Source organism: Poecilia mexicana, unplaced genomic scaffold (assembly GCF_051168715.1).
Source record: "Poecilia mexicana isolate PSO_F unplaced genomic scaffold, ASM5116871v1 scaffold_22, whole genome shotgun sequence".
NCBI lineage: Eukaryota > Metazoa > Chordata > Actinopteri > Cyprinodontiformes > Poeciliidae > Poecilia > Poecilia mexicana.
Window position 1 is genome coordinate 19,983,596 of NW_028263391.1, and position 25,393 is coordinate 20,008,988.

Below are 25,393 nucleotides of genomic sequence, written 5' to 3' on the forward strand. Positions count from 1 at the left end.
AAAAAATTGCAGTCACAAATATGTCTTTAATAGCATATCCTTACAGACAAGGACCAGTTACAACAACAAATCACATGAGCTTACATGATCTGAGTTCACACCATTTTCAATCAGGTTAAACAACTGCATTCAAATTAGTATGGAGTCTTTCAGCAGTATCCTAGGAGACCAAATCATTTATTACAGTTAATTCTGTAAAATATTCAATGGGCAATGTGCAGCATATGTTTATCTTTCTCCAGCTTTTATCCAACTAAGCATCATTAAGCATCGCCACATGCTTTTAGATAATTTATTTGCAATTTATATAGAAACAATGTTATTTATATTTCCCAGGGAGATCTTTATTGCTGACTAAAACCGGGAAAGAACATTTTAAATGAACACATTTCCAATGCTATACTTAACAAAAGAATAGTCATTTTAAAATCAATAGGAAGCCTAAAATATAAACGACAAAACAGAGAACATGAAATTGTACATTAGCAAGATACATAATCTTGTATATGGAGGATTTTGTGAAGCTGATCCATGTGATTCACAAAAAAACTAATTTTGCTTTCAAAATGTAGGGGGCACTAATCAGGAGATAACGCAGCTGTTTTTTCACGTCTAAAACTGGTACTCAGACTAAGTTTTAAATCATTTTAACCAAAAATGATTTGGAAAATTACATTGTTCCAAGTTCTGTTAGTCTGTTTTTGCTGTAGGTTTCTAAACATGTCTGATGTAAAGTGCTTAGGAGTTTTTAAAGTTGGCTTACATTTACACTCTAAAACAAGAATTTACTGAAACCTTTATATTATTGAAGGCTGAAAAATATAACATGATCCTGTCCTGTTTGCATTTACTTCACTCTCAGTCTGTCAAATCGACTTGCACAACCATTTATAACAAGTTTAAGGAAATAATACTTGACAAATATTTATTTTGTGAACAATCCCGGCGCCTTCCAAAAAACAGAAAACACCTTAATGTAACTGAGAATGTTTCCCACAATTCAACACAATTTCAGGTCAAAAACTTCAGTGAAGAAACGGAGGTAAACTCCACACGATGTCGTCCCCAAAAAGCAAGACGAGTTTCTCACTGCACACGACACTTGTTGGGTTTCTTCTTTCGACCCGATGCCGTCATCTCCTGATCCACCTCCATCTTCAACGTGTTCTTCCTCTCCATCTCATTTTTCTTCTGCATCTCCAAAGATCTTCGTTCGCTCCTCTTTGAGGCCTGTTTTGCTCTCCTAAACATCCATTTGGTGTAGTGTTTGCCATGGTTCTCCTGAACCATTTGATCGATTTTCTCCAGCAGCTGGCGGACTTGTTCCTCACTTGCCACTTCGTTGTTGAAGACATGATATCTACCGGAAAAAGCCATGACAAACTCTTCGAGGGCTGAACTCTTTGAAATAAACTCCTCAATAGTTTGTTTCTTCAGTTTGTCTCCATGTGTGAACAACAGCAATGAATATCGGGCAGCCTCAGAACCAAACATCTTCAGAATAATCTTCATGGTTTCTTCCTCCTCCTTGGTGAATCTTCCAAGCTTCTTAACCACCAGAAAGACATGAGGACCCGGAGCACTCAAAGAGATGCATGTTTCAATTTTCTCCAAAACTTTCTTCTCCTGGAAATTGGTGTCAAACAGCCCCGGCGTGTCAACTACTGTAACCTTTCGGCCTAAGACCTCTGCATCAGCCTTCTTACAATCGAGTGTCCAGGAAGACGGACACGCCACCGACTGGAACACTTCACTTCCCACTATGGTGTTTCCTGTGGCACTCTTCCCTTCTCCGGTTTTCCCCAGCATTACAATCCGGAGTGTGTCCTCGCTGCTCTTCTTCGATCCTGCAGACAAACACAGCAACAACTTTGGTGTCTTTTTTTTCTTGTGTTGTTGATGATTCTGTATGAGTCTGAAGTCTGAGGAAACAGTTTGATCACTCTACTAAGCAAATTTAACATCATTTTTAATTGGATGGCTCAAATTTGACAAAGAGTAGACACCACTCACAAGCTAAAATAAAATCCCAGTAGAAGCACAGAAAGTCAGTAAGATATGATTTCTAGGTTACATAATAATAATAATAATAATAATAATAAAAAACATCAGTTTACCATCTGATCTAACCTTTGAAATACTTCTTTTATGACTATAGGTTACAATACATACATACAATTAAAAGGAAACTGAAAACCAGGATCATCATGATGAAAAACTGATCTTTATTTATGTAAAACAATAAAAAAGAAAGCCAAACTGACCTATAGAAGGAAAACAAAAAAATGTCACCAGCAGTCAGTAAATCAGAATAAAAACTACCCATAAAACCTCAAATTTATAAGCCAGTATGCTGAGACCATGAATCAAACTGGTATCATTAATGTGAAATAAATCAATATGAAAGCTGAATAGTTTTCTATGTTTAAAATAGAAAGAAGACTTTTATTTTCATGTCATTTTTGTCTTTATTTCTAATTTGTAAAATGTCAGAATGTTACAGTTGGTAAGAAAATCACAATCATTTCATATTAAATAGATGTACATAATAAAACAATGATGTGCTCCCTCGCCAATCTTTTTATCACCTGATTGGTGTTTGACTTGAGTTCAGAGACAATGTACAGCTTCCCAAGATCTCCAGATTTGGATCCTTTAATATTTAGAGAATCCTCAATATATGGAACAGGATTACATTCAGCTGCAGTACATATAGTTGTAGTTCAACAGTCTTTCAGACAGTTAAAAAAAGATTCATACTCATATATAGCATTTCCTTTCAGGAATAAACAGGAACGTAGCATTTAATTAGACAAATCTATTTTTATCTTATCAAGCATGTTTGTTTACCGACTTAATCTATGCAAAATCAAGTTGACAGAAAAGAAGCTGCTGAAAGCTTTATGTATTTCTACATTAATCAGAGACAGACTGAGAGCTGAATTTGCCCCTCTAGTGTTATTGAATGTGACAGTTTTTGCTAACTGATATAGTCAAAGCTCCAACAGCAGCTCCGACTGCAGCTCCGGCAGCAATCCCAACTGCCACTCCGATTGGTCCGCCACACACACCCAGCACACCTCCAATGGCGGCACCGCAGGTCGTTGCCACAGCGATTGTTGGCGCAGCGAGGAATTCGTTTGACTTCTCAGCTCGGGTGCGTGCCTCCTGGTGGTAGTGCATGATCACCTTGGTCTCCTCCCTGCGGTAAACGGCTTCACTGTACTTGGCTCTGAGCTGGTCCAGCTCCCTCTTCTGCTGCTCTTCCATTTCCTTCAGTATTCGCTCCTTTTCCTTCAATATGGCGGCCTCTGCTTTTTCGAACATTGCATTTGTGTAGTACCCTCCGCCATTGGCCTCAACCATCTCTTCAATCTTGTCTAAAAGCAAGTAGGTCTGCTTTGGGTCTTTGATCTCGTTGTTGAAGACGTGGTATCTGCCCTGGCACTTGTCAATCAGGGCTCGCAGGTCTGCGCTCTCTGAAATAAAGTTTTCAATGGTCTGATTCTTCAACTGGTCTCCATGAGTAAAGAGCACCATTGTGTACCTCTGAGCATCTTCTCCAAAGGTGTCCTGGATCATCTTGACGGTATCCTTCTCCTCCTGCGTGAACCTGCCCAACTCAAGAGTCACCAGGAAGGCATGAGGACCCGGAGCGCACAGAGAGATGCACATCTTGATTTTCTGCAGCACGTCTTCTTGAGTAAAGTTTGTGTCAAACAATCCTGGCGTGTCGATAACGGCCACATTCCGACCGTTAACGACCCCCCGGGCTTTGTGGCATTCTGCCGTCAGAGAAGATGGAGACAGGTCTGACTCAAAAGCCTCCCTGCCAAGGATGGTGTTTCCTGCGGCACTCTTCCCAACTCCAGTCTTCCCGACTAGAATAATTCTCCTCTCCCTTGGATCTATTCCGCTTGTGAACCCTGTTGGATAGAAATACACCATTCATCATAACAGTGCTGCACTGCTGGCTGCACTGTGCACACACCAGAAGAAAACTGATCTCCAATGAGATCATACTCTGCCAATGTAACACCTGACATAACATGTTTTATTTAGATGCTGTTTCAAATTCTACATTCATTTATCAAGAGGGTAAAATGTATTCAAACCAACATGGATACATATATCCAGGTATTATGTTTTTCTTTGCAGGTTTTCTAGCCTTTTCATGTTGACAGGTAGGTTGATTAGTAACAACGTAGGTGCATCAAAGTAAAAATGAATCGTAATTCTGGGTCTTTAAAGGCTGAATTTAAAATAGGATGTATTTTAAATGAGATTCATGAGGTTTGTTTTTCTCTTTATTCCTTCTTCTGTTAAGCTCATTTTATAACAACTTTTGTTGTTTTGCATAAGCCATTGTTTCTTTTTTTTATCTCTGAGCTGGATCTTCAACTTTCAAATCTCTGAGTCACTGCCACAAAAATGCTGTGTCATGCTTAACTCGTGATGTTTTTTTGTTTTTTTAAACAGGAAGAATGTCTAAAAATAGATTAAATTTGGACATTTGACAAAAAAAGGGCTTCACTTTCCTTTCAGGTTTTTTGCTAAAATTTTGAGGTGTGCTCCTGTTTTCCTGTGTTTTTTCCTTTAAAATCTTGTGCTTAATGATTAGCAACAATAATCTGGATAAAACATATCTATTTCTCCAAACAAGTGAGTTATGCTCTTTCAGCAAAAACCAAAAAAAAATCTATTTGGAGTTTCAATTTAAACCTTTTTTTTTTTTTTTCCTACAGATGAACTTTAAATTTCAAACAACTGCTAAATTCATCAACTTCCAAAAGATAAATCAGACAGAAATATTTCTTTTGGGTCACCACATGATCTTTAGGTATGTCTGCAGAGCATAGTGTTGGTAAAATGCTCAAACATAAACAATTCATATATTTTTAGATTTACCATTAAACCAACATGATTAATTTCAATAAAAACCCCAACTTCTTTCAAGCTGACATGCTGAAAGTACTGCTGAGATGGATGCATTTGAACAGAAACCGGAAAACACATTCTGAGTTAAGAATGTCAGCCCGACCTCTTAAACCAAAGGCAAAAAAAAAAGTCTTTTCTTACCGGCAAATTTTTTCCCAGACATGTTGAAAGTCCCAGCTGTTCCTACCGTTCTTCGTCTTGTTTTGAATGAGCCTGTCTTCCTCACACCTGAGCTATCTTACCTCCAAGGGGGCGTTCCTTTTGTGTCTTTTTTTAGCTGGAAATATGCATGAATAAGATGAGGTCAAAAGGAAAAATACAAAACAAAAAAAAAAAAACAAGAGTAATCAGATTTAGATAAAGTTAGAGCTCTAATTTTACACCTAAAACCTGGTGGGTTATGTTTGCCTCAGGTCGGCTCAGACTAAACTGGGCTAAAGGATCGTCTTTTGAACCAAAACTGGATCTGTTGGTTTTAGAGCTGAAAACATTCCTTTCTACAACCTTAACACAACATGAAAATCAGGTTGAAGGAGATGTTTGTGAACCGTTCAGCTCTGCAAAAACTGAACAGGGAGTCATGCAAAGGTAGGCTCTCCAGCATCTCAATCAGGTTGAGACCTGGACTTTGACTGAACAGTTGCAACACAATGATTATTTGCTTCTTCGGTGATTTGTTTGCACACACCAGTTGACACTCTGGCAGGTTTTTCCACTGTGTTGTTGGTTTATCTCATGAATCTGATTGGTGCGGCAGCACCCAGCTGCAGAACGCACGCAGTGAAACCTGTTTCTCTTGTCTTCTCTCTGAGGTAAATATCACCATTTGTAGAAGTTGGACATGGAAATTCAGCTTGTTTTCTGAAACAGCACCTGCAACTGTTCCCTTAATTCTGGTCAAGCCACGCCAAAGAACAAAAAAAAAAGAAAAATATTTTGTATTGTTTGACACAGGTGTAGTAGGAGTAGGATGAAGGGAAGAAGAGCTGAAACCACGCAGTTTAGATTAATTCTGCTCAGCTCGGTGCAATACCTGCAAATCGCCACAGGGTGCCAGTATTTGCTCAGGATCAATACACACGTTAAGTTAAAAGTGGTGCTGATTGTCGGTGGTAGATTTGATGAAAGATTTTTTAAAGGAAAATTTTGCATTTGTTTTTTTTTTTTTTTACATTTGTTCTTGATGAAACGAATAACAATCACTGACATATTAGAAATTATGATATCTAATTTATGTCATTATTATTCACTTATTTCTTCTTGCTATATGGTAATTTTATTTATTTTCTTATTTATTTATAATCTTATTTATCCATCATTATAAGTATTATTTCTCAGAATGTTTCTGTGATGAATATATTTTGTCTACTTTTATTTTTTTTTTTACTTTTAAATGTTTATTTGATTTATTTACTATTAAGAATCCATTTCATTAATTTATATATTTGTTTTTCACTTAATAAATTAGCATTTAATACATTAGCACTACTGTTCCTCTTTTACATTTACAACCTATGTCATTAAAAACAGTTTATTTCTGCTGTGCCAATTCCCAGCAAATATCATTTCAAGACATTTTATAAAGCAATTTAATCAAGTTCACTTCTAGGAACTTATAATTCAATGATCCAGTTATATAGATTCAGTTGAAGCATGTGTACCTGTAGCTCCGAGGTAAAACATCAGTCCTGCCCTCTTCCTTTTACTGAATTAATTTTCCCAAGAGATTTTATCCCCAGTGGAAATCAGATCTCCCTGATGAAAGCAATCTAAATGCTGATGGTGTCCTCTTTGCACAGCCTTCCCTTTGCGTAATAAACATTTACTTCACACTGATGAGTTAAAGTATAAGAGGATTTAAATTTAAAGTCCCAAGCATGGAAAAAAAAAATCCCCCTCATGGTTTCAGAGTGAACATTGCATTGAGAGCAGCCAGTTATAATAATGAATCATTAGCATACTGTGACATTTCAGAGCAGTTGGTGTGTGTTGGGGGACCTGCCAGAAATCCGAAGGCTTTCAGGCTCACCTTTCACTGTGATTTGTTGTTTTCTTTTTTTTTAGACCTGCACCTCCACTTTTCTTTTGTTTCTCTTTTTTCTGACTTTAAATACTGAATCCTTCAGCATGTTATTCTAATGTCAAATTCGGCTCAAATGTCAGGCAGGGTTGACGAGGTAGTTGGCTGAAGTTTTTTCATGGAACCAACCAGAGTCCAGCCGGTTGAATTCAGCTCACTTATATTTGACTTTCCGCTGCTTGACAAGAGCACAGAAGGAGCTGCTAGGCAGTCTGTACATGAAGAAAAGAATCAGCTGTAAAGAACCCACAGGATGTTTCCCCCACCACCTTGCTTTACTGCTTACCTGATCTTTACGCAAAATGGGCTCATTATTAAAACCTTTGTCGAAAAGCAGAGGATTTATTTTTTTGTTGTGCCAAACAAAACGATGAGTCGCACAAAATGAGTCATATACATGTTGTGCTGTACATCATCAGATCTTTTCTTGGTAGAGCATCAGTCAGCTCCCTGATGAGGGGTTTACTGAGGCGGAGCCGACTGAAGCACTGCTCCCTCTGGGAGGATGCCGGGGAAGTGAAAATCCTCTGAGGACGGCAGGTTTTTCCACATGATGAGCCCAAGAATGTTTGGTCCGACCTGATGTTCCCCCCTGCCTGAAAGGAGAAACACACTGAGTTTAAAATAACACTCTAAATCTACAAAAACATCAACTTTTTTTTATAATTAAGTTTATGAAACTCTGGTTTAAGCAGTTAATCATTTTCAATTCTGAATCGCCACCATCTAACATAATATAGTGATGCTTAAAGAAGTCGTGGTCCTGAGGGATACAGTTTATTTTGAAAAATGAGACGCTGTGTAGATGTTGCAGCTCACGCCTCTAACAACTCAACATGCAAACAACAGAACTGCTGACTTCTGGTACCTGAACAGCAATTCTTATCTTCTGGTCCTCCCAACATGACAGGCACAATCACATGTAAGTGGTCGTCCTTCCAACTACTCCTTTTCATTCAAAACTTTTATTCATATCAACACGTGACATATTCATTTTATTAAACTGTAAGTTAATGAAATAAACAAATGTGACACTTTTCTTATATCTCTTCCTCCCTTCTTATAGTTTTTCCTATTTACAATCCATTTTCGGGTCGTTCTCTCTGATTTGAGTCTATTATGCCAGACTATTCCCCCTGATCTTTCAATACAACCTTATTTTCCACTTCATTCCTCTTCACAGATCCTTATTGTCATGTGTATATAATTATCTCTCTGTATAACACAATTTTTTATCCATTTTATCCTCCTCATCACTCCTTGAAATCCCCTTTTATCCCAATATAAATCAATATTTATCATTCTTATCATCCCTTTTCTCTCCTCGTTCCTCACACTCATCCTCCTCCAGTCTTGTTTTGATCACATCAGTGTTCTTTACTACATTTATCCCAAACCTTAATATCACTATTTGCTTCCTTCTCTTCAAACCTATTCCTCACATTTGTCTTTCTCGTCTCTCTGATTCAGATGTATTTTAATCACACTAATCATCCTCATTCCTCTTCGTATTTCCTGTTCATCCCAGTCGTTCTCTTCATCCCTTTTTAGAGACCGTTTTCAATATTCATTTTGGCCCTCATTCCTGTTTATTGACCCTCATCATCACATTTGCATTCATCCATTTTTACGATCAATCTCATAACTATTAATCCCACTTATCCTCTTCATCACCATTTTTACCTCTTCTGATCACATTCTTTCCTCCCATTTCTCATTTTGAGGCTGTTTAATAAACCTAATGCTCCTCGTGCCACAATGAGGCGCTCTATCATCCCACCCATCCTCATCATCCCTCTTTGTTGTGCTTAATCTAATTATCTTGTCTACAACCATTTTCATCCCACTCATCTTTTTATATCAAACATCTCTTCCCTTTATTTCTCATCACTTCCTGTTGTTGAAAGATTTCAGTCATTCCTCTGTAGCGGGTCATTCAGCTGAGCGATCCTCTGACTCCAACCAATATTTTCCACATCGTGGCTCAAATTTATCTCCTGGGCTTTCAGCCCCTTTAAGACTCACCTGTAATGTGTTTACAGAGACACAGATGAGTTCATGTGGATGCGTTATGGATCCATTCCTACCGCTGTAAAGGCCTCAGATTGATTATTGAGTTGTAGCAGAAGGCCAGCAGCAGCTTTCTGTTTGAATCATGTTGGTTGCCTCAGGGGAGCATTAAGTCTTGTTTGCCTCTCAACTTTCTCCACTGCCCCTTCTTTGAATCCTATTGCGCTGGCTGGTTTCTTTTTCTTCTCCTGTCAGCTGAAGTTGATGGGCGTCGGACCCGAAGAGGCCAAACAAAGACAATAATCGACGGCACATAGGTGGCAGTTTTGGCTTACAGCATGTCGGTTTTAGCATATGCAAAAAAACTAAATAGAAAGAGCTAAAAATATGAAGAGTAGATACTTAAACCTTTAGATTTTTACAGAATACTGACAAAAGCAGTATAAATTCTGATGCAGAGACCTTACTACAAATTTTGCGTATTTGTATTGAAGAAGTAGTTCAGGCTTACTATGTGATTTAAACCTTATTGCTATGCCTAGGTAGACTATGAGGTGAGCATTGAACGTTGCTGCTAATTTTCAGACAATATAATCAGAGTAAAGTTTTTGCTAACATCTTTCTTCTCTTTTTTAGAAAGTACAATTCCCTTAAGAAATATTAATATGAATGTGCATATTCCTCCTACAGTTCAAAAATATCTTAAAACTTTTCAAGGACACTGGGGTATTATTTTGAGAACAGCTCTTAGCTGGACGTGCGTCATCTCGAATGCCCCAGATGGTTCTGCATCAAAAAAACCTTCGTTCCTCGAAAGCTGACAGAACCGCATGGAGGGTTTACTTCAGGAAATTTAGTCAAGCTCTACATTGCAGAATTACACAGATGCCGCTTCAAACTTCACTGTTAAAAAAAACAACAAAAAAAAACAAGCCTTATGTTAACCCTGTTCAGAAGTGGAGGCCACTTCTCTGTGCTCAGAGGGATCCGGGACAAACCATCACACAGTGGAAAGCAGACTGTGGTCAGACAGATCAGCGTTCCAGCTTTTTGTTGGAAGGAACAGAGCAGAGAAGCATCCAGTTTGTATCAGTGCCCTTGGCAAAGCTCACTTCCAATTCAATGTGTCATGGTGGCATTAATAGAGAAAAGTCCAGTAGAGATCGTAGAACAACAAACTCCTTGAGGAACAAATCTTTTCTCCATCATGTAAATGCAATTTCTTTATGCAGGTGGCCACATCTGACACACACGTCCAAAGGCCTGAGGATGAAAATGACATAAAGATATTTACTTTGTAACTGTTTACTCATTGAGGCATTACTATCCTTGGTTTTCTGAAACCAGGCTTTGTTGGATGGATTCTTTTTTTAATCTCAGACTGCTGCACCCTGGACCTTCTCTCACAGTAAAATCAGCAGCTCTAAACGCACACATAACCCTTTGCTACACTTTATGAGGTTAATCGTTAGTGCAACATGTGCATGGGCGTGCTGTAATTAGCAGATTCACAACAGTAACTTCCAGCATGGGCAATAGAAGCATTGAGGCTTCCCTCTGTTCCCCCAGCTCATGCATTCAGCATCCACAAGGAGCTGAGCTTTATTAACCGAGACCATCTCAGTCTGATGTATAAATGCAGAATTAAAGACCCGAGGAATAGTTTCCATGGATGTCAGCTTCTGAAGGGTTTGTGTGAAATTAGGTGCAATTTCACACAAACATTTGAATCCTAAGATTCAAATGAAACAAACCATAATCCTCATTAAAGATTAAACCTAATGTGTAGAAAGTGCAAGCAGATTAAAATGTGTATTTAAATAAAGTCAGAACAATGTGATTAATTTTAATAAGAAGAATGTTTGCCCTACATATTGCATGTTAATCCATATGTTCATATAGTGTACATCTGTTGATGTTGGATTTGACTGGGTGATAAATAGGTGAAAATCATGGTTCACATTAGGAGATCATGTCCTGCAATCAGAAAAAAAGACAATTTCATTTGTAATTCATCTCATAAAAATGTTTAAATGTCCTTTGATCCACCATCCATCCATCTATTTCCTTCTGTCTAGTTGAGGTGACATCATAGCAGCTCCAGGTCAGTAAGCCAAGCATCACTCTTCTACACAGGGCGGGTGATTTCCGATCTGACTGCTTGTTAGGAATTAAACATGGCAGCAGGAAAGTCATTTTGTATAGACAGATACATAGATTTAACTACTTTTAAATAGCCTATTAGAATATAAAGTCATTAAAACACAAGACAATGTCGACTGGGAGCCATGTTAAAGCAGGTACGTGAATATATCGGCACATTACTTGTCACAGATTAATGCATGGGACTCCAAATCTCTGTTTTCCCATCTACACACACAGACACAAATAATTCTAAAATCTCCTCTTTGGTGGAAGTTTTTATAAATAATAATTTTTACTGAGTTTTACTGTGGATGAAAGGTCAAAACACATACAAATTTATTTGATTTCCTAGATATCTGCCTACGTGTAGATTAAGCTTCAGGTAACTGCTTTCATTCTCTTATTGTTTGCCTCCCTGGTTTAGTTCAACACTCCCCAAACCAACAAAGAAGCAAACCTCAGACCACACTCCCCACCGACCTGGAGCATCCCAGGCCATTCAACTCAAACATCCCTCTCTTCTGCAGCAGCATCTCGCATCCACTGTGGCCTCTGGCCAGAACATACACATAACTCTTGCAGTGAGTTCTGGGTTTGTTCCTGGTGCTATTCCCAATGGAGCGTGCTTGGGGAACCTCCAGTAGGCATCCAGGAGCCATTCTGATCACAGTTAATCACCTCAGATGAGGCTCTCTCATAGGATGCAGCTCCTTATCGTCAAGGCAGAGCCCTGCCACCTTGCAGAGGAAGCTCATTTCAGCCACTTCTATCCAGAATCACGTTTCACTCATGAACAATGGTGAGGGTCGAACCATAGATGGACTATTGAATCCAGAGCGTCATCTTTCAGCTTGGCTCCTTTTTCACTATGACAGATTGGAGTAACATGCTCATCACTGTAAGATATCCAGAAGAGGAACCATACTAACAAGCAAAATAAAAACTAGAAGAAGTGCAGAGCTGAAACAAACTGAGCCGATGATATTTTAACACTACATTCAATCGCCAAAATTAGCAGTTTTGGCTGGTAAATATGGTAGAAGGGCCAAAACAAAAGAGTAAATTCCATGTTCCCCTGCTGAGACTGAGACAAACAGCGCTGCAGCTACCTGTTCCTTATTGGACCAAATGGACCATAATCAAGACAAATGTGGTCTGCTGCTTCAATTACATCCATATGGCTTGGGGCTTGTGCAGACTCTCATGTTTCAGCTCAATCAAATCAATAAGTTATTTATCGCCACCAACACTCCGATGATGCAGAGAAACGGTGGGGGTGTGGGCAATTCATTTGGCCTCCCAATAATCAGAAGTGTTTTATGGCTTTCCTCTGAACAGCAGAGCATAATTTCCCACTGAGCAGAACTGCTGGGGATCCTTCATAGATCTCAGAGAGGTGAGCTGTTTTACAGGAGTCTCGTTGGTCAGTTTCATTTTATTTAAAAGAAAATCCATGCTCAAAGCTATTTGAAATAAAACTTTTCCTGGGAAACAAGGCTTCTGTTTTGTCAGAGGAAAATAAACATTAGGTCAACAGCAGTTAGTCAAACAGTTTGGCTTAAGGCGAGCTCCTAACAGGGTGGTAAACCATCTCAGCCCTGATCAGCCTTTGAATTAATGAGAGGAAACAGTAAGAGGAGGGGGGAGCTGTGGAACAGTATGCAAATCTGTTGCTCTGCAGCACAAATTGTTTTCACCCAAAGCTTCACATCCTCTTTTGATCAGAAACCACCTATAACGCTCGCCATGTTTTAGAGTCAGTTACCATGGTGATATGAACAGGTAGCTGCAGATGCAGCTTTTTCAAAAGTATTCCCCTTGAAGTGTGTCACCTTACAACTTCAAAGTATTTTAATGGGACTTTGATTGAGTAATTTAAACTATTAGATTAAAATCTGAATAGTGTGGCATGCGTTTATATTCAGCCCTATTTAATCTGACACTCTTAAATAAAGTCCAAAGCAACCAATTGCCTTCAAAAGTCACCTAACTAGTAAATACCGTACAGTTGTGTGATTTATTTGTAATATAAATCAAGCTTTGTTTGTGAAGGTCTCAAAGGTTGTGTTAGAGGTGATGAGTGACAAATCACGGAGGAAGTTGTGAAGAAGTTTAAAGGGAAGTAGATCATTAAAACAAGTTTAGGAAATCTGGTGGAGTTTGTGTAAATCATCAGAAAAAAGAAAAAAAAATCAAGTGTACGAACATGCAGAAGAATTTGTCATGAAACTGTTAATAGTCAGGCATTCTGAAAATCTGACTTTTATGGGGAAGTGGCTAGAAGCCATTAATCATAAATATATACATATCTAGAGCTGCAATGGAGGAAAACACATTAAAGTATTAGAATGGTGTAGTCAAAGTCTTGAGCTAAATCCAATCAGGAATATCTAACAACACTTAAAAATATATATTCTGCTTGAGGCAGACATATTTCTCAAAAACAAATTGGCAAATATTTCAGTCAGTAGATATGCAGATAAGAACTCCAAAGGTCTTACAGCTGCAACTGCAGCAAACAGTGGTTGTATTGTAAGCAGTTCCCTTGAATACTATTTGCAGAATAAAAATGCATGCCAAACTTTTCAGACCTTTATTTTAAAAAATCATGTGTGGTTTTCATTCCACCTTGTAATCTTGCTCATTTTTTACTTTACCACCTGCACTTCCAATAAAATAGTTTGTGGTTGGAATGTGTGAAAATGAGGAGACTAAAAGTTTAATGAGCATGACTAGTTCTGGAAGGTTTTACTTCACGGTGTTTGCTCTTGTTGTGATTTAAGTTGTTTGATTAATTTTGCTGACATCCCCCTGACTGAGGCCATTACCTGAAAAATATCAGACTATTTGCTAAGATAAATCTATGGAAACATTTCTGAGGATTCAGAATGTTTAAGCACAGCTAAGTAAGACATAAGCTCTGTATGTTCTGCTACTACATGATATGAATTGTGCCAAAAGTCTTATCACAGACAGAGTAAATGAATGCGCCCTACACCCACCCATCAGTCAGTTGCAGAGCAGATAAAGGTTAAAACCCAGGAGCAACTTGTACAAAGCCAGCGAGCTACAGCATACAAACATGGAGATAACCACGCAGACATCTCAACAAAAAAAAACAAAAAAACATCTAATTCACAGATAAAGTTGCATTTTTCTGTAAAAGCATTCTACAAGAAACGGCGAATCCTGTTTACAGTTCAGAGCTTATCAGGATCGAGCACCATTATGGTTGTCAGTGAGTTGTGAAAACGAGAGCAAAGTTCAACTTCAAATGGATGAATGAAGTTTGGACCTGATTTTCTTTACTGCTGACACTTTTCACTAGATAGAAAAACAATATTTAAAATCATCAACACAGTCTTCTTTTAAACTTAAATTGGTTTGTATTCTGTATCCATACATTTGATAAAGCAGATCATATTTAGATCATATTTCTCAAGTAGTTCAGTTTTTTCAAGTTTCTACATCATAATTACTTATGGGGTACCACAGGGTTGGGCAGATGGGCATGGGCATAATTTTTCACTTGAGCAACACTGTCAAAATTAGAGGTGTCCACTCTATGAGTAATGCAAAAAACTCAAACAAAAAAACAAATAAAATAGTCTAGATTACTTTGAGGTTGAACTATTTTAATTCTGTGAAGAAAAAAAAAAGTACATGCTAAATCTGGAGGTTTAGAGTCCTTGTCAAATGGCGATTTGACTAAAAACTGGATCTTTTTTTCAAATTCCAATCTTTTTTTGTTAAAATCTCTCTTTTTCTTACCGTTTATTCAATGTCACATGATATAAAGCACTTTGAAATGACTTGCCGCTGACATGTGCTATACAAATAAAATTTGATTGATAAAGCCAATCATAAAATGTTAAAGTACAAACTGCTAAATACTCAAGTTTCAACCATATCAAAGATCTGCTTCTTCCATGTGTTGCAAACAGAGCGCTTCACACCCAAAACTGTTTTCCCAACAAGCAAACTATGAGATTACCAAAGACATTCTAAGCAGTTTTCTTCCCACTGCTAATTTTACACTCTCAGCTCTACATGTATGCATTATTCACAGCTATTACTGTCATTAACTTGTGTTCTGAGTTTTTCATTATTGGGAGAAATGATGACTCAGTCAATGGAAAACTTTATTTGCTCTTTCTTATGCAAAAACCCCAATATTTAAAGGGTCTGTCAGCTGCAATGACACATAAAAATCACAGAACTCTCATGCAGGAAGGTGAGGGTGTTATGCTTCCTACAGGACGAAAACTGTAATGAGCAGGTTGAAGGCCATGGAAAATGTGGTCAACATTCCCAGCATGTAGGAAAGCCCTCTGCTGGGCTGGGGAAAGGCCAGGATGTAGGCAAAGCTGTGGAAGATCCGAGAGGCTGTGAATACACGGAAGTGAATCAAAGCGATGGAGAGTTTGGGTCCAGACAGGGCGTAAAGCAGACCGATGAAGAAGAATGGAATGATGTTCTCCAGGTCGTTGTGGTGACACCTACAGGATAAAAAAAAAAAAAAAGTGATACATATTTCCAAGACACCAGGTTATTTTCAAGCATTTCATTTACAAAGGGTTTGCATACAGGAGCAAATCTTTTATCATTTCAGGAAGTAGTAGCAGGATCTGATAATGGCTGTTGATGTCCTTTTTGTCGGAAATGTACTTTTTCTTCAACGCTCAGGACAATTTATAAGATGAAATGAACCTTTACAGGAAGACTTCGCCAACATTGCATATTTTCTGGGAGTCTACTGCAAATGGCCGATACCTGATGCGATCTGTAGATGTGACATCTGTGTTTTACTGTCGGAAACTGGTTTGTCAGACACAAACCTGTTCCCCCGAGGGACAAACACAAGCAGAGTGGTGTGTTGTCTGTTTATCAGAGGTGACAACGAGCATGACACACAGTGCCAGCTCCACAGGTCACTGTGAGGCTCTCAAAATTCACCTCAAACAGGAAGGAGGAAATCATGTGTTAAACTAGGAACACCAACAGGCAGAGGAGGGTGTCCTCCAACGCTCAGATTTTTAGGAGCTGCCAAATATGTCATTAACACACCTGGTGTGTATGCATTGGCAGGTGTTTTTAATGGCCTGTTGCATAATATAAGAGAGCCATTTTGAAATGGAAGCAGAAAATGCACAAGCTGCTCCCTCTACAAACATCTGCATGAGTCAGCAAAATCAAAGTCACAGTAACTGCAAAAATGATGATTAAAAACAAACTGTCCAAAGGTAAATCTGAAAATACTACACCTGAAATATGTTTTGGAATGATGCAAATGCATCTCATAAGTCACTCATGGTCTAAAAGTATCAGTTTCTCAGTAGTGGCATCTTAATCCCAGTAGGATGCAAACAAATGATCCGAGTATTCTTAAAGTAAATAATCATTCCCGCCTTTCTCTTAATGGAGGTCAGATCACAGAGGCAACATGCTCTGGAGAGAACCCAGCCGTTCCTCTCCACACTCGCACCGTACAGCTCCTCTTGGGGAAACCTGAGGGGTTTCCAGACCAGAAGGGATTTAAAATCCCTCTGTGGAGCTCTGGATGTGCCCTCGGGTGTCCCTCCATTGGGTTTGGAAAACTTCCATGTGGAGGAACATTTTAGGTTCCATTGCCGTAGATAAGGGTTGGAGCACACAGTGGATAGCCGAGAAAAGCAGGAGCTTCACCGTTCAGTTTGGCTTCTTCCTTACCTCAATAAAAAAACTGAGCAATGAAATCATTGCTGCAGAAGAACCCTGATCTGTACATCCATCTCCTGCTCCAATTTAATATCACTCATGGGAAAAAAAAAATAAAAATATTGGAACTCTTTTGTTTGAAACTGAGATGCACTTCTACACTGCAGGGAGCTTTCCATCTTCACAGATTTAAAACCTTGGCCTCCCAAATCCTTTAAGCCAAAAACGCTGACACAGCTCATGCTACATTGATCCAGAGACTGAATGGATGGTTCACACTCCTGCAAGAATTCAAAATAAAGTCCCTAAATAATGCTTTTAACCAAATCAGCCATGTTGACCTGATGTCTGCGTGTGCATTTAAAACCATCCAGGTTTTTACCCTGGGATTAAAGCAATCAGAGTATTACAGACACATGAGGAAAGGTTTATTTTATTGACTTGTTTTTTAATGTGTTGGAGTTTTATACAGAAAACATTCCTTCCTCCACCCATTCAACATGAGGGATTTCAAGATTCCAGTCAAGAGCCAAAGCTGGTATAAAAGGTAGAGCGTCTCACCTTTGAACTCGCTCCACATCTGGATGAGCTCTCAGCATCTTCTTCTTCTTTTCCTCGTTAGTCTCTTTGGCAACATCTTCTTCGTTGGAGAAGGACTGAAAGGAGAGACGACATGTGCACATATTTCAATGTTTTATATCTGCATTCCAGGAATCCCAGAACCAGCATCAGAAAAAACGGGAGAGGGCACTTTGAGTTGAAACTGTTGCAAGAAGAGGCAAAGGAAGTTTGTTATTGGTCTTCAGTTCTGAAACTTTTGCGCTGAATAACTTGTTTGGACACGTTGGACTACAGCAGACTGGACCGACTGGTTTGCAGAAATACTAGTATCATCTCACAAACCATTGTGACCAATCAGTAAGTGCAGATTCCAATGGTAAAACTTGAAACCTTAAAATAAAGAAACTGTTCTAAAAGGACATTAACCCATTTGTGTTACTTACCCCTCTGGTGAGGCGGAAGTACACGGTCACGGGACCCATTAGCATCATCTTGAGAGTGACAATAGCAGCATAGGAGGCAAAAGCCTTGAATACCTCGTTTTCCATGAGTGTGGCCATTTCTACGGATTAACACCTGGTGAAGGTGGAAAGAGGAGGCAGCAGGGTGTTACTTTCAGCTGTAAAAAGCTGTTGGACTGATAGTTTTTCATGTACTGTCAACACCTCATGCAGCAACATTACCTGCCTTCACACAGCAAATGCAGTCACCAAATGCTTGAAACAAAACAAGCTTCAGTGAACCCACTCCCAGTTATACACTGACCCACATCAAGTTCATAAAAAATACAAAGCAATTAGGGAGCAAACAAGCCAAAAGTCATAAATCATGAAAAAACTTACAGTGTTCCTGCTCTGTTGTCTCTTGGCTGTGACTCTGCAGAAGTGGAGCAGGCTGGACATGTTGCGTAAGGACACCTCCCAGTTCACTCAGTGGGTGGGACTCAGTTACACTTCCTGTTTGGAGCCGACCTGCTCAGTTTCTCAGCCAATGAAAACTTCTCTTTGTGCAAAGACACACATTTTGACTTTGAACTTTTAGGTTTTGTGTTTGACTATTGTGTGAGAGTGACCACATAATACATAACAAAGAGTTTTGTCAGTTTAAAAGATTATTTTCTAACTATGCAATCATTTTTACAGTATTTTTCACCCAAACTGATCAGTAAATTGTTTTTTTTAAAACTCTTATCATCAGTGGAGGTATATATCTTTGAAAGTGCCCAGCTGGACCCACAGTATAAATCTAATTAGCAGGCTGGTTGTTATCAAAGAGGGAGAGAAATTACTACCTCCTTGTGTTAGCAGTGCTTAGCTCTAAGACACAACATGCAGCCGTAATGAATTTGCATCAAGCTGGCCTCACATATAAGAAACTCATCCAGTTGATTGGACTGTTTTCGGGATCATCAAGCTGACAGACGTAGCTACATGTTAAAGGACGGCCAAGCAGGCAGCGCAAATGCCTGGATCATCTCCCTCCTGACAAGGGTGCTGTAGATAATCATGATGTGGCCACTTCAGAAATTGCTTAGTATTTTGCAGCAAGTGAGTGATGTAAGGCCATCTGGACAAGAACTCTAGCAAACTTGCCTAAGATAAACATTGAAGAGAAACTGGAATTCTCCCAGAAATGCAAGGAAGGATTCCAGAAGACTGGTGAAAAGTTATTTTCCAATGAACTTTCTTTGTGATTGTTTGGGACATTTGGAACATCCATCTCATCCAAGAAAGTGGGCTTCCTCTCAAATCTGAAAAATAATGCAAAAAACATCCAGGTTTCCTCTGAACCTGGTAGGTGATGCAGATGAGTTCAAATTTATTCAGTACAGATGAAAGATGGGGCTGCAGTTAAAAAGACTCTAAGACTTTGGTTTAAATATCTGAAGATACTGATTTACTGACTTCTTCATCCTCACTGGAAAAATTAGACTTTACTATCTGTTTTTTATACTGGTGGCCACCGCGCTTTGATGCTCAATTTCAGTCTTAAACAATTCACGGTTGTGCTCTGATTTTTTTTTCTTTAATGTCTTTTTCCGTGATTCACAATTTCAAACAAAGAATCAAATACAATCATTGTGAGATGCAACGACAAACATAATTGAAATGCAAAAGTTGTAAAAATGATGCCCTTAACGGTGAAGGACGTTCAGAGGAAGACACTCTCCATACTGAACGGCTTCTTGCCCTTTGGGCCAATCAGAGGCCTCCGTCTTGTGATTGATCTCTGAGGCTCTGTGGGAACTAAGGGGAGGGAAAATTGACGTCGTTACTAGTTGTAAGAATGTTCATGCCAAAGGGATCTATTCTTCCAGCCCATTGATTTGACGCCAGCAATGAATTTATTTCTCAGTCTTTGTTGAACTACTTTATCTCATCAGCAAGGATGGATTACCTGCTGGAGCAACACATAGGGTCTCCGACTCTCATTAGTAGATGATAGATGAAGCTGGAGATAACATCTCGTACATTTTTACTACCTTATAAGATCTCTTCAAATCCTGCACCGGGTCTCTAATATGTATAGAGAAAGAATAAAAACAGAAAATTACCTCAAACATGCATTAAAGCAAACATATAAAGTGGTTTGTTTATCTCTCCGAGTCTAAATAAACTGCACTGTATCTTCCTTCGGATTCTGTGCCTCCTCAGCAGCAGGAGGTCTAACAGCCCTGAGATGTTTTGGAGCTCAGACTCTCTGGTCTGTTTCCAGAACCTGCAGCCCCAGAGGCGTTTCACTAAGACAGCAGGACCCAGACAATCCATCAAAATTCGTCCTCCTCTTGTCTTCAGCGCTCAGGGTGTTTTCCAATTGTCACTACAGGATTTAACAGTCTTGCTCCTCTGTGTCTCGCTGCAGTTGGGACAGTCTGAATATAACTTGACGCCCTCACAGGGCTTTATTACCTGAATGTGCTCAGACAGCGGAGAGGAGCGCTTCGGATGCTTCGGATTCATTAACGACGGCCCTGTCCCAATACAGTTAATTTAGACATTTCACAGCCCTGTTTATCTGTGTTAGAAACTGGTGTCAGGAACTTTAAATCATTAAAAATAACAGAACAGATTTGCTGTTATAAACCAAATCTGCACAAAAATTTGATGTTGCTCAGGAAATTTGGATTATTCTGAATTTAAAAGATAATAATTGTCTTATTTCAATTACATTTTAACACTATATTACTGAGCTTCCAGTTCAGTAATATTTCACAATAAACAAACAGCAATTTTTAATAATACATCCAGTTATTAAAAATCCATTTCAGTCAACATTCAGGCCGGATTATTCGAGTTATGCATTCAGATTTCCATCCATTCGAAGTCTGATTATGACAGTCGACTGCATCGAGGCATCGGCTTGGCATCAATCTTTCTTTTATTTTGAACAAGCACATGGCAACAGTGAACAGGAACAACTTCCTTTTAACAGAAAGAAGTCAAAACAAGGCTCAGCAGGAGATTCAGCATTTCCCATGACCTGCTAGGAGATGAAATTGCACAGAAGTCCTGAATCAAGAGAATCTAGGAAATATACTACAGATGCACAGTATTGGCAAAAGTTTAAGCGGTGATATTATCATTCAAATTTTCGATATCCACTGTAATTTACCAACATTTTCCTAAATTTTCTCTTTCGTTTCCATCACAAATAATGACCACAACACCTTCCTTTATATTCAACATCTGAGTCACTTACATCTACATCACGTCTGAACATAAAAGACAGTGAACAATACACTTAAAAATAAAAAAAATAAAAAACTGGTTATTACAAACTGTATTCCACTGATAGCTGTAGAGTAGAAAGACTTAATCCAGACCTATTCCACAATCTCAGTAATTCAGCTCATAGCTGCTGCAAAGCTGCAGACTGACATGCTTCCCGTTAGTAACAGCATATTTCACGTCATTGTTCTGTTGTTACAGGGGGAGAGACGAACACAGTGAAACCCTGTGAGTGTCTGGTAGAGCCGATTTCCTAAAGAAGGAGGATCAACCTCCATTGAGGAACCTTTAACTTGAAAGGATATTTCAACTTTTCCAAAGATAACACTAACGTCGTAATTAAAATTCTCTTTCTGTCTCATCTGATTGTTTTCATCTCCTCCATCATCACCAGGCAAGGCCACGGCTCCGGGGCCAGGGGAGCCGACTCTGAGGCAAATGAGAAATGGTACTGTAATTGGGAATGAGGTGGAGGTGAAGAAGTGACGCAGCAAGCCAGGAGAGGAGCTCTGGAGACACATAAGAACTGTCAGACCCCAATAATGTCTGGGTTCATTTATTTTAAGACCCTCATTACCTGCTCAGACCCTCACAGGTGTTTGATCTATTAAAGTTGTGAAGGTGCCGAGGATGCGGCTATCCTCTGAGAGCCTGTGGTTTATCAGAGAAGCTCATAACTCCGTCAGAAAGTCTCATTAAAGTCACATTATGAGACAGTTTGACCATTTAAAGTCCCATTACGCTGCTTCTGTGGTTCAGTTTAATATGAAATCTGTAGAAACTAAACAAACAAATGAACATACACCAGCAGCTCCTCTTTAATAAAATGAAGGTCAAACAATGTTCTCACAGAGGAAATTAAAAACTAATTCAGCGGCAAATAACCCAAAGCCATGTCTTGTAGTAGCTCAATTAGGCAGGCAATTTTCTCACTCTGGATCAGTGCACATTCATGCAAAGCAGGTGACATCAGATGACCAGCCACCGTCACGCAGCTTAGGGTTTTATTTATTCTTTGCCTAAAGCAGTTTAGGAAATTGACAGAAATCAGCATCAGTTCTGCTCAGATTTCTCGCCTGCTTTGTTCTGATTGTCCAGCTGCCGCAGCTGTCTGATTTGGTCATTTTCTAAATGAACTGATTGGTCAGAATGAGATTATTTTGTAAGATTATGTTCATCTAACTTGTTCCAGATTTCAGAGCATGTTGTCATGGCGATGAAGACATTTTTAAGGTGCTATGAAGAAGATTTCCATGCTTTGGTATAAGCGTTCTTTCTAAATACATTCTTAACTCTGTCAAGATTCATGACTATAAAAAAACCTCCAAACTCAGAACCAATATTGGCTGAAAAACAAACAATTTCCAGATTGCTAAATCTGAGCACATTGCTGACTGATTAGATTTCCTAGATAGCAAATCTAAACAGATTCCCTATTTGAACTCTGAATTGATTTTCTGTCCTGATTTCCTCCAGACTCAAAGTTCTGACTGAAAAAAAAAGATTCCCATTTAAGAACATATCTTCCAACTCTGTACTGTCTCCAGACTCCAATCAATCTGAACTTTAAAGAGATTCATGCAAAGGCTCCAGACTGATTTTGAGGAGATTTGAGTCTGAGCAGACAGATTAAGTTTATCTGCATAGGATGATTCATAAACAGTGTAATTTCTGTTTTAAAGGAAGAAGAAATGAGCAGATTCTTAGCTTTAAGCAGCTTCTTTACTCAAACTCCATAAAGATCCTCTAATAACATGTTCTACACTCTGAAAAGATTCTGCACAAATTCAAAATTTTTATGTGAAATGTCTTATATATAAACAGATCTGTGACTCTGAGCCGGAGTCTGAACATATTTCTGACTCATTACACAGGTGTCTGAACACATTCCCAGCTCTAAACAGATTCCAAACAATGAACAAAATTCCAGTTCTCAACAGATTCCTGGCACAGAAACTTGGTGCAGATTCCAGACGTCAGTGAGCTCGATACGTTTGAGGAAGTCTTTCAGAAAGTTTCTGTTCAAAAGCTGCTTTTCACTCAGCCTCAGTCTTGTTTTTGACCTTCTTAGAAAAATGTTTTCATTATCTAAGCTTCTTAACACCGACATGTAAATTATCTAGGAATAAAATCACTCAACAAGTGTTGTTTAAACACGTAGATTGTTTCCTGCAGACACAATGTCTTCCTCACTGGTTAAATATGTAAAACATACTAAAGATAAAACAGTTTGACAGAAACTGGGGTGCTGAAAAATGTCACACTCAACTCTTTACCCATGACTGTACATATTTAATTGAATTTTTTACCATAAATTGCTACTGTTTTGCTCCTTTAGGCAGCGAGTTCCCTCTTCCTGTAAACAGACTGAGCTTCACCTGCTGCTTAATAAAACCCAAAGCACACAGCATGAAATGAGCTGTCTGAGTGCTCTGTCTCCACTTGTTAATCCAGCAGCACCAAACTAATTATCAGTCGACATGTTGTTCTGGCCAACAGATAACTGCTGGGAAACATTAGCAGCTCCATCTGTAACGCTCCTTTTATATCAGCGCACACCTACGAGCCGCGCTGCAGATCTGAGCGCGGAGTCCAACCGTCCTGTCCTCCGTGATCGGAGTGCAAACACGCGCTCACATCCAATCACAGGGAAGTAAGACCTTGTCCGGTCCTGACACATAAAGGCCCTGCTGTCTAAATGACTGCAGGATTGTGGGTAAATAGTATTGTCCTGTCCAGGCAGAGAGCGCGACGTCAGCAGGAAACCTTAATCACAGAGGTTGGAGTGTCAGCTTGCAGCTATTAACCACGGCCATCTACAGCGAGGACAGCTTGTTGCCCTCTACTCTTTGTCTCTGAGACGGATCGTTTGTCCTTTCCTTCAGCTTCCGCCCTCATGCTCCACTTCTACGCTCATTTTACCTTCGGATAACACCCTGAGACAGTTTAAACAGGATTAAAAGCCTGCTACAAACCGAGGTGAAGACCATCACCTGAGGCTCTGCGCTGCTTCCATCCCTTTCAGGCCTCACTGGGACGCGATATCACAGCTCCAGACAAGAATTATCCTCCAAAACAAATCGGGATCATGAGGGAATCTTTTAACTCAGACAGACTGGTGATTAATTAGCTTCAGGATCTGCTGCTGCCCTCAGACCTTTGGGGAAGACTTCCCCCTTCCACCAAAGCAGATTTTCTTCCTCTGACGGAGACCTGAGCTGATCCCCTGACAGAGTCACGCTTGGTCTCATGGTGTCTGTCCTACATTCTTACATGCTTAGTTCTGGACAAGGTGTGAACTGAAGAAAGCTCAGATATTTGTGGAAAACCGGGCTACTTCCTGTCGAGCAGTCATGCACGTGAACACGGACACGTGTTGATGGAAAAGTACAGACTATGGCAGAATAAATCCCAAAACTGAAGATCAAACTTAAGGGGGATTTTTCTAGTTCCAGTCGATTAATAAGTGTTTCATAGACAATCATCAGGCTGCTGATTAAGCAGGTGGATCCAAATGTGGTCCTGAAATCTGCATCATTTTCTCAGCAGATTCCCGACCCAGTTCATATATCAAACTCTTCACAAATTATTCACTCTAATATCACTCTTACAAAAGTCTGAATAAATTACCAACTCTAAACAGACTTCTAACTTCGAACACTATCATCCCAAATGTATTACTGATGCTGAACAGAATTCGGACTTATAATAAATCCTAACACATTCCAGAGAACTTCAAACAGATTTGCAACTTTTAAAAACATTCTCCGACACTTAAAAATGAGCCTCAGTGGGGTTTTTTCACTGTAAACAATCCTTGACTTCAAAATGATGACTGAACATAAAGAAAACTCTGGAAAGATTCCAGACACAAAAAAGGAACATAGTTACACACAACAGAGAATATAAAAAATAATCTGTTTTATCACTACAGTTCTTCAGGAATAAGATGGATATTAATGTTTTATGAAAATGGGTTAGAAAAAAACTCTGCAGAGGGCTTTTAAACAAAGTTCATATATAGTCAGAAAATAAACTAAATCAGTCCAACTTTCTGAAATGAACAAATCTGTACCACATTTAAGCATCTGCTCTGCTGGGACTTCAACCCAAAACCTTTAAAACTCTTCTGCTGAGTTTGAGTCAAACACAACTGTAATGGGCTACTGTACCTAAACAGTTTGCAAAGCCGGATATTTGGATAAAGATGTTCAGAAAGCCCCATTTAAAAGTA

General features: G+C 39.1%; 3 protein-coding genes across 3 annotated transcripts; all 3 read right to left on the minus strand.

The window, feature by feature from the left end:
• Window positions 1-6: 6 nt before the first annotated feature.
• Window positions 7-5,214, minus strand: LOC106926858 (GTPase IMAP family member 4-like). The gene is made up of 2 exons (XM_088002816.1): window positions 5,080-5,214; window positions 7-1,847 (listed from the first exon to the last, which is right to left on the minus strand). The coding sequence occupies exons 1-2, from the start codon at window positions 5,099-5,101 to the stop codon at window positions 1,087-1,089; spliced, it is 783 nt and encodes a 260-aa protein (XP_087858942.1). The 5' UTR covers window positions 5,102-5,214; the 3' UTR covers window positions 7-1,086.
• Window positions 1,953-5,217, minus strand: LOC106926854 (GTPase IMAP family member 9-like). The gene is made up of 2 exons (XM_015002020.2): window positions 5,080-5,217; window positions 1,953-3,926 (listed from the first exon to the last, which is right to left on the minus strand). Exons 1-2 carry the CDS (start codon window positions 5,099-5,101, stop codon window positions 2,959-2,961), a joined length of 990 nt encoding a protein of 329 aa, XP_014857506.1. The 5' UTR covers window positions 5,102-5,217; the 3' UTR covers window positions 1,953-2,958.
• A 10,077-nt stretch (window positions 5,218-15,294) lies between these two features.
• LOC106926861 (microsomal glutathione S-transferase 1) lies at window positions 15,295-18,394 on the minus strand. The gene is made up of 4 exons (XM_015002027.2): window positions 18,274-18,394; window positions 17,875-18,007; window positions 17,432-17,526; window positions 15,295-15,672 (listed from the first exon to the last, which is right to left on the minus strand). The coding sequence occupies exons 2-4, from the start codon at window positions 17,989-17,991 to the stop codon at window positions 15,426-15,428; spliced, it is 459 nt and encodes a 152-aa protein (XP_014857513.2). The 5' UTR covers window positions 17,992-18,007; window positions 18,274-18,394; the 3' UTR covers window positions 15,295-15,425.
• Window positions 18,395-25,393: the final 6,999 nt, after the last annotated feature.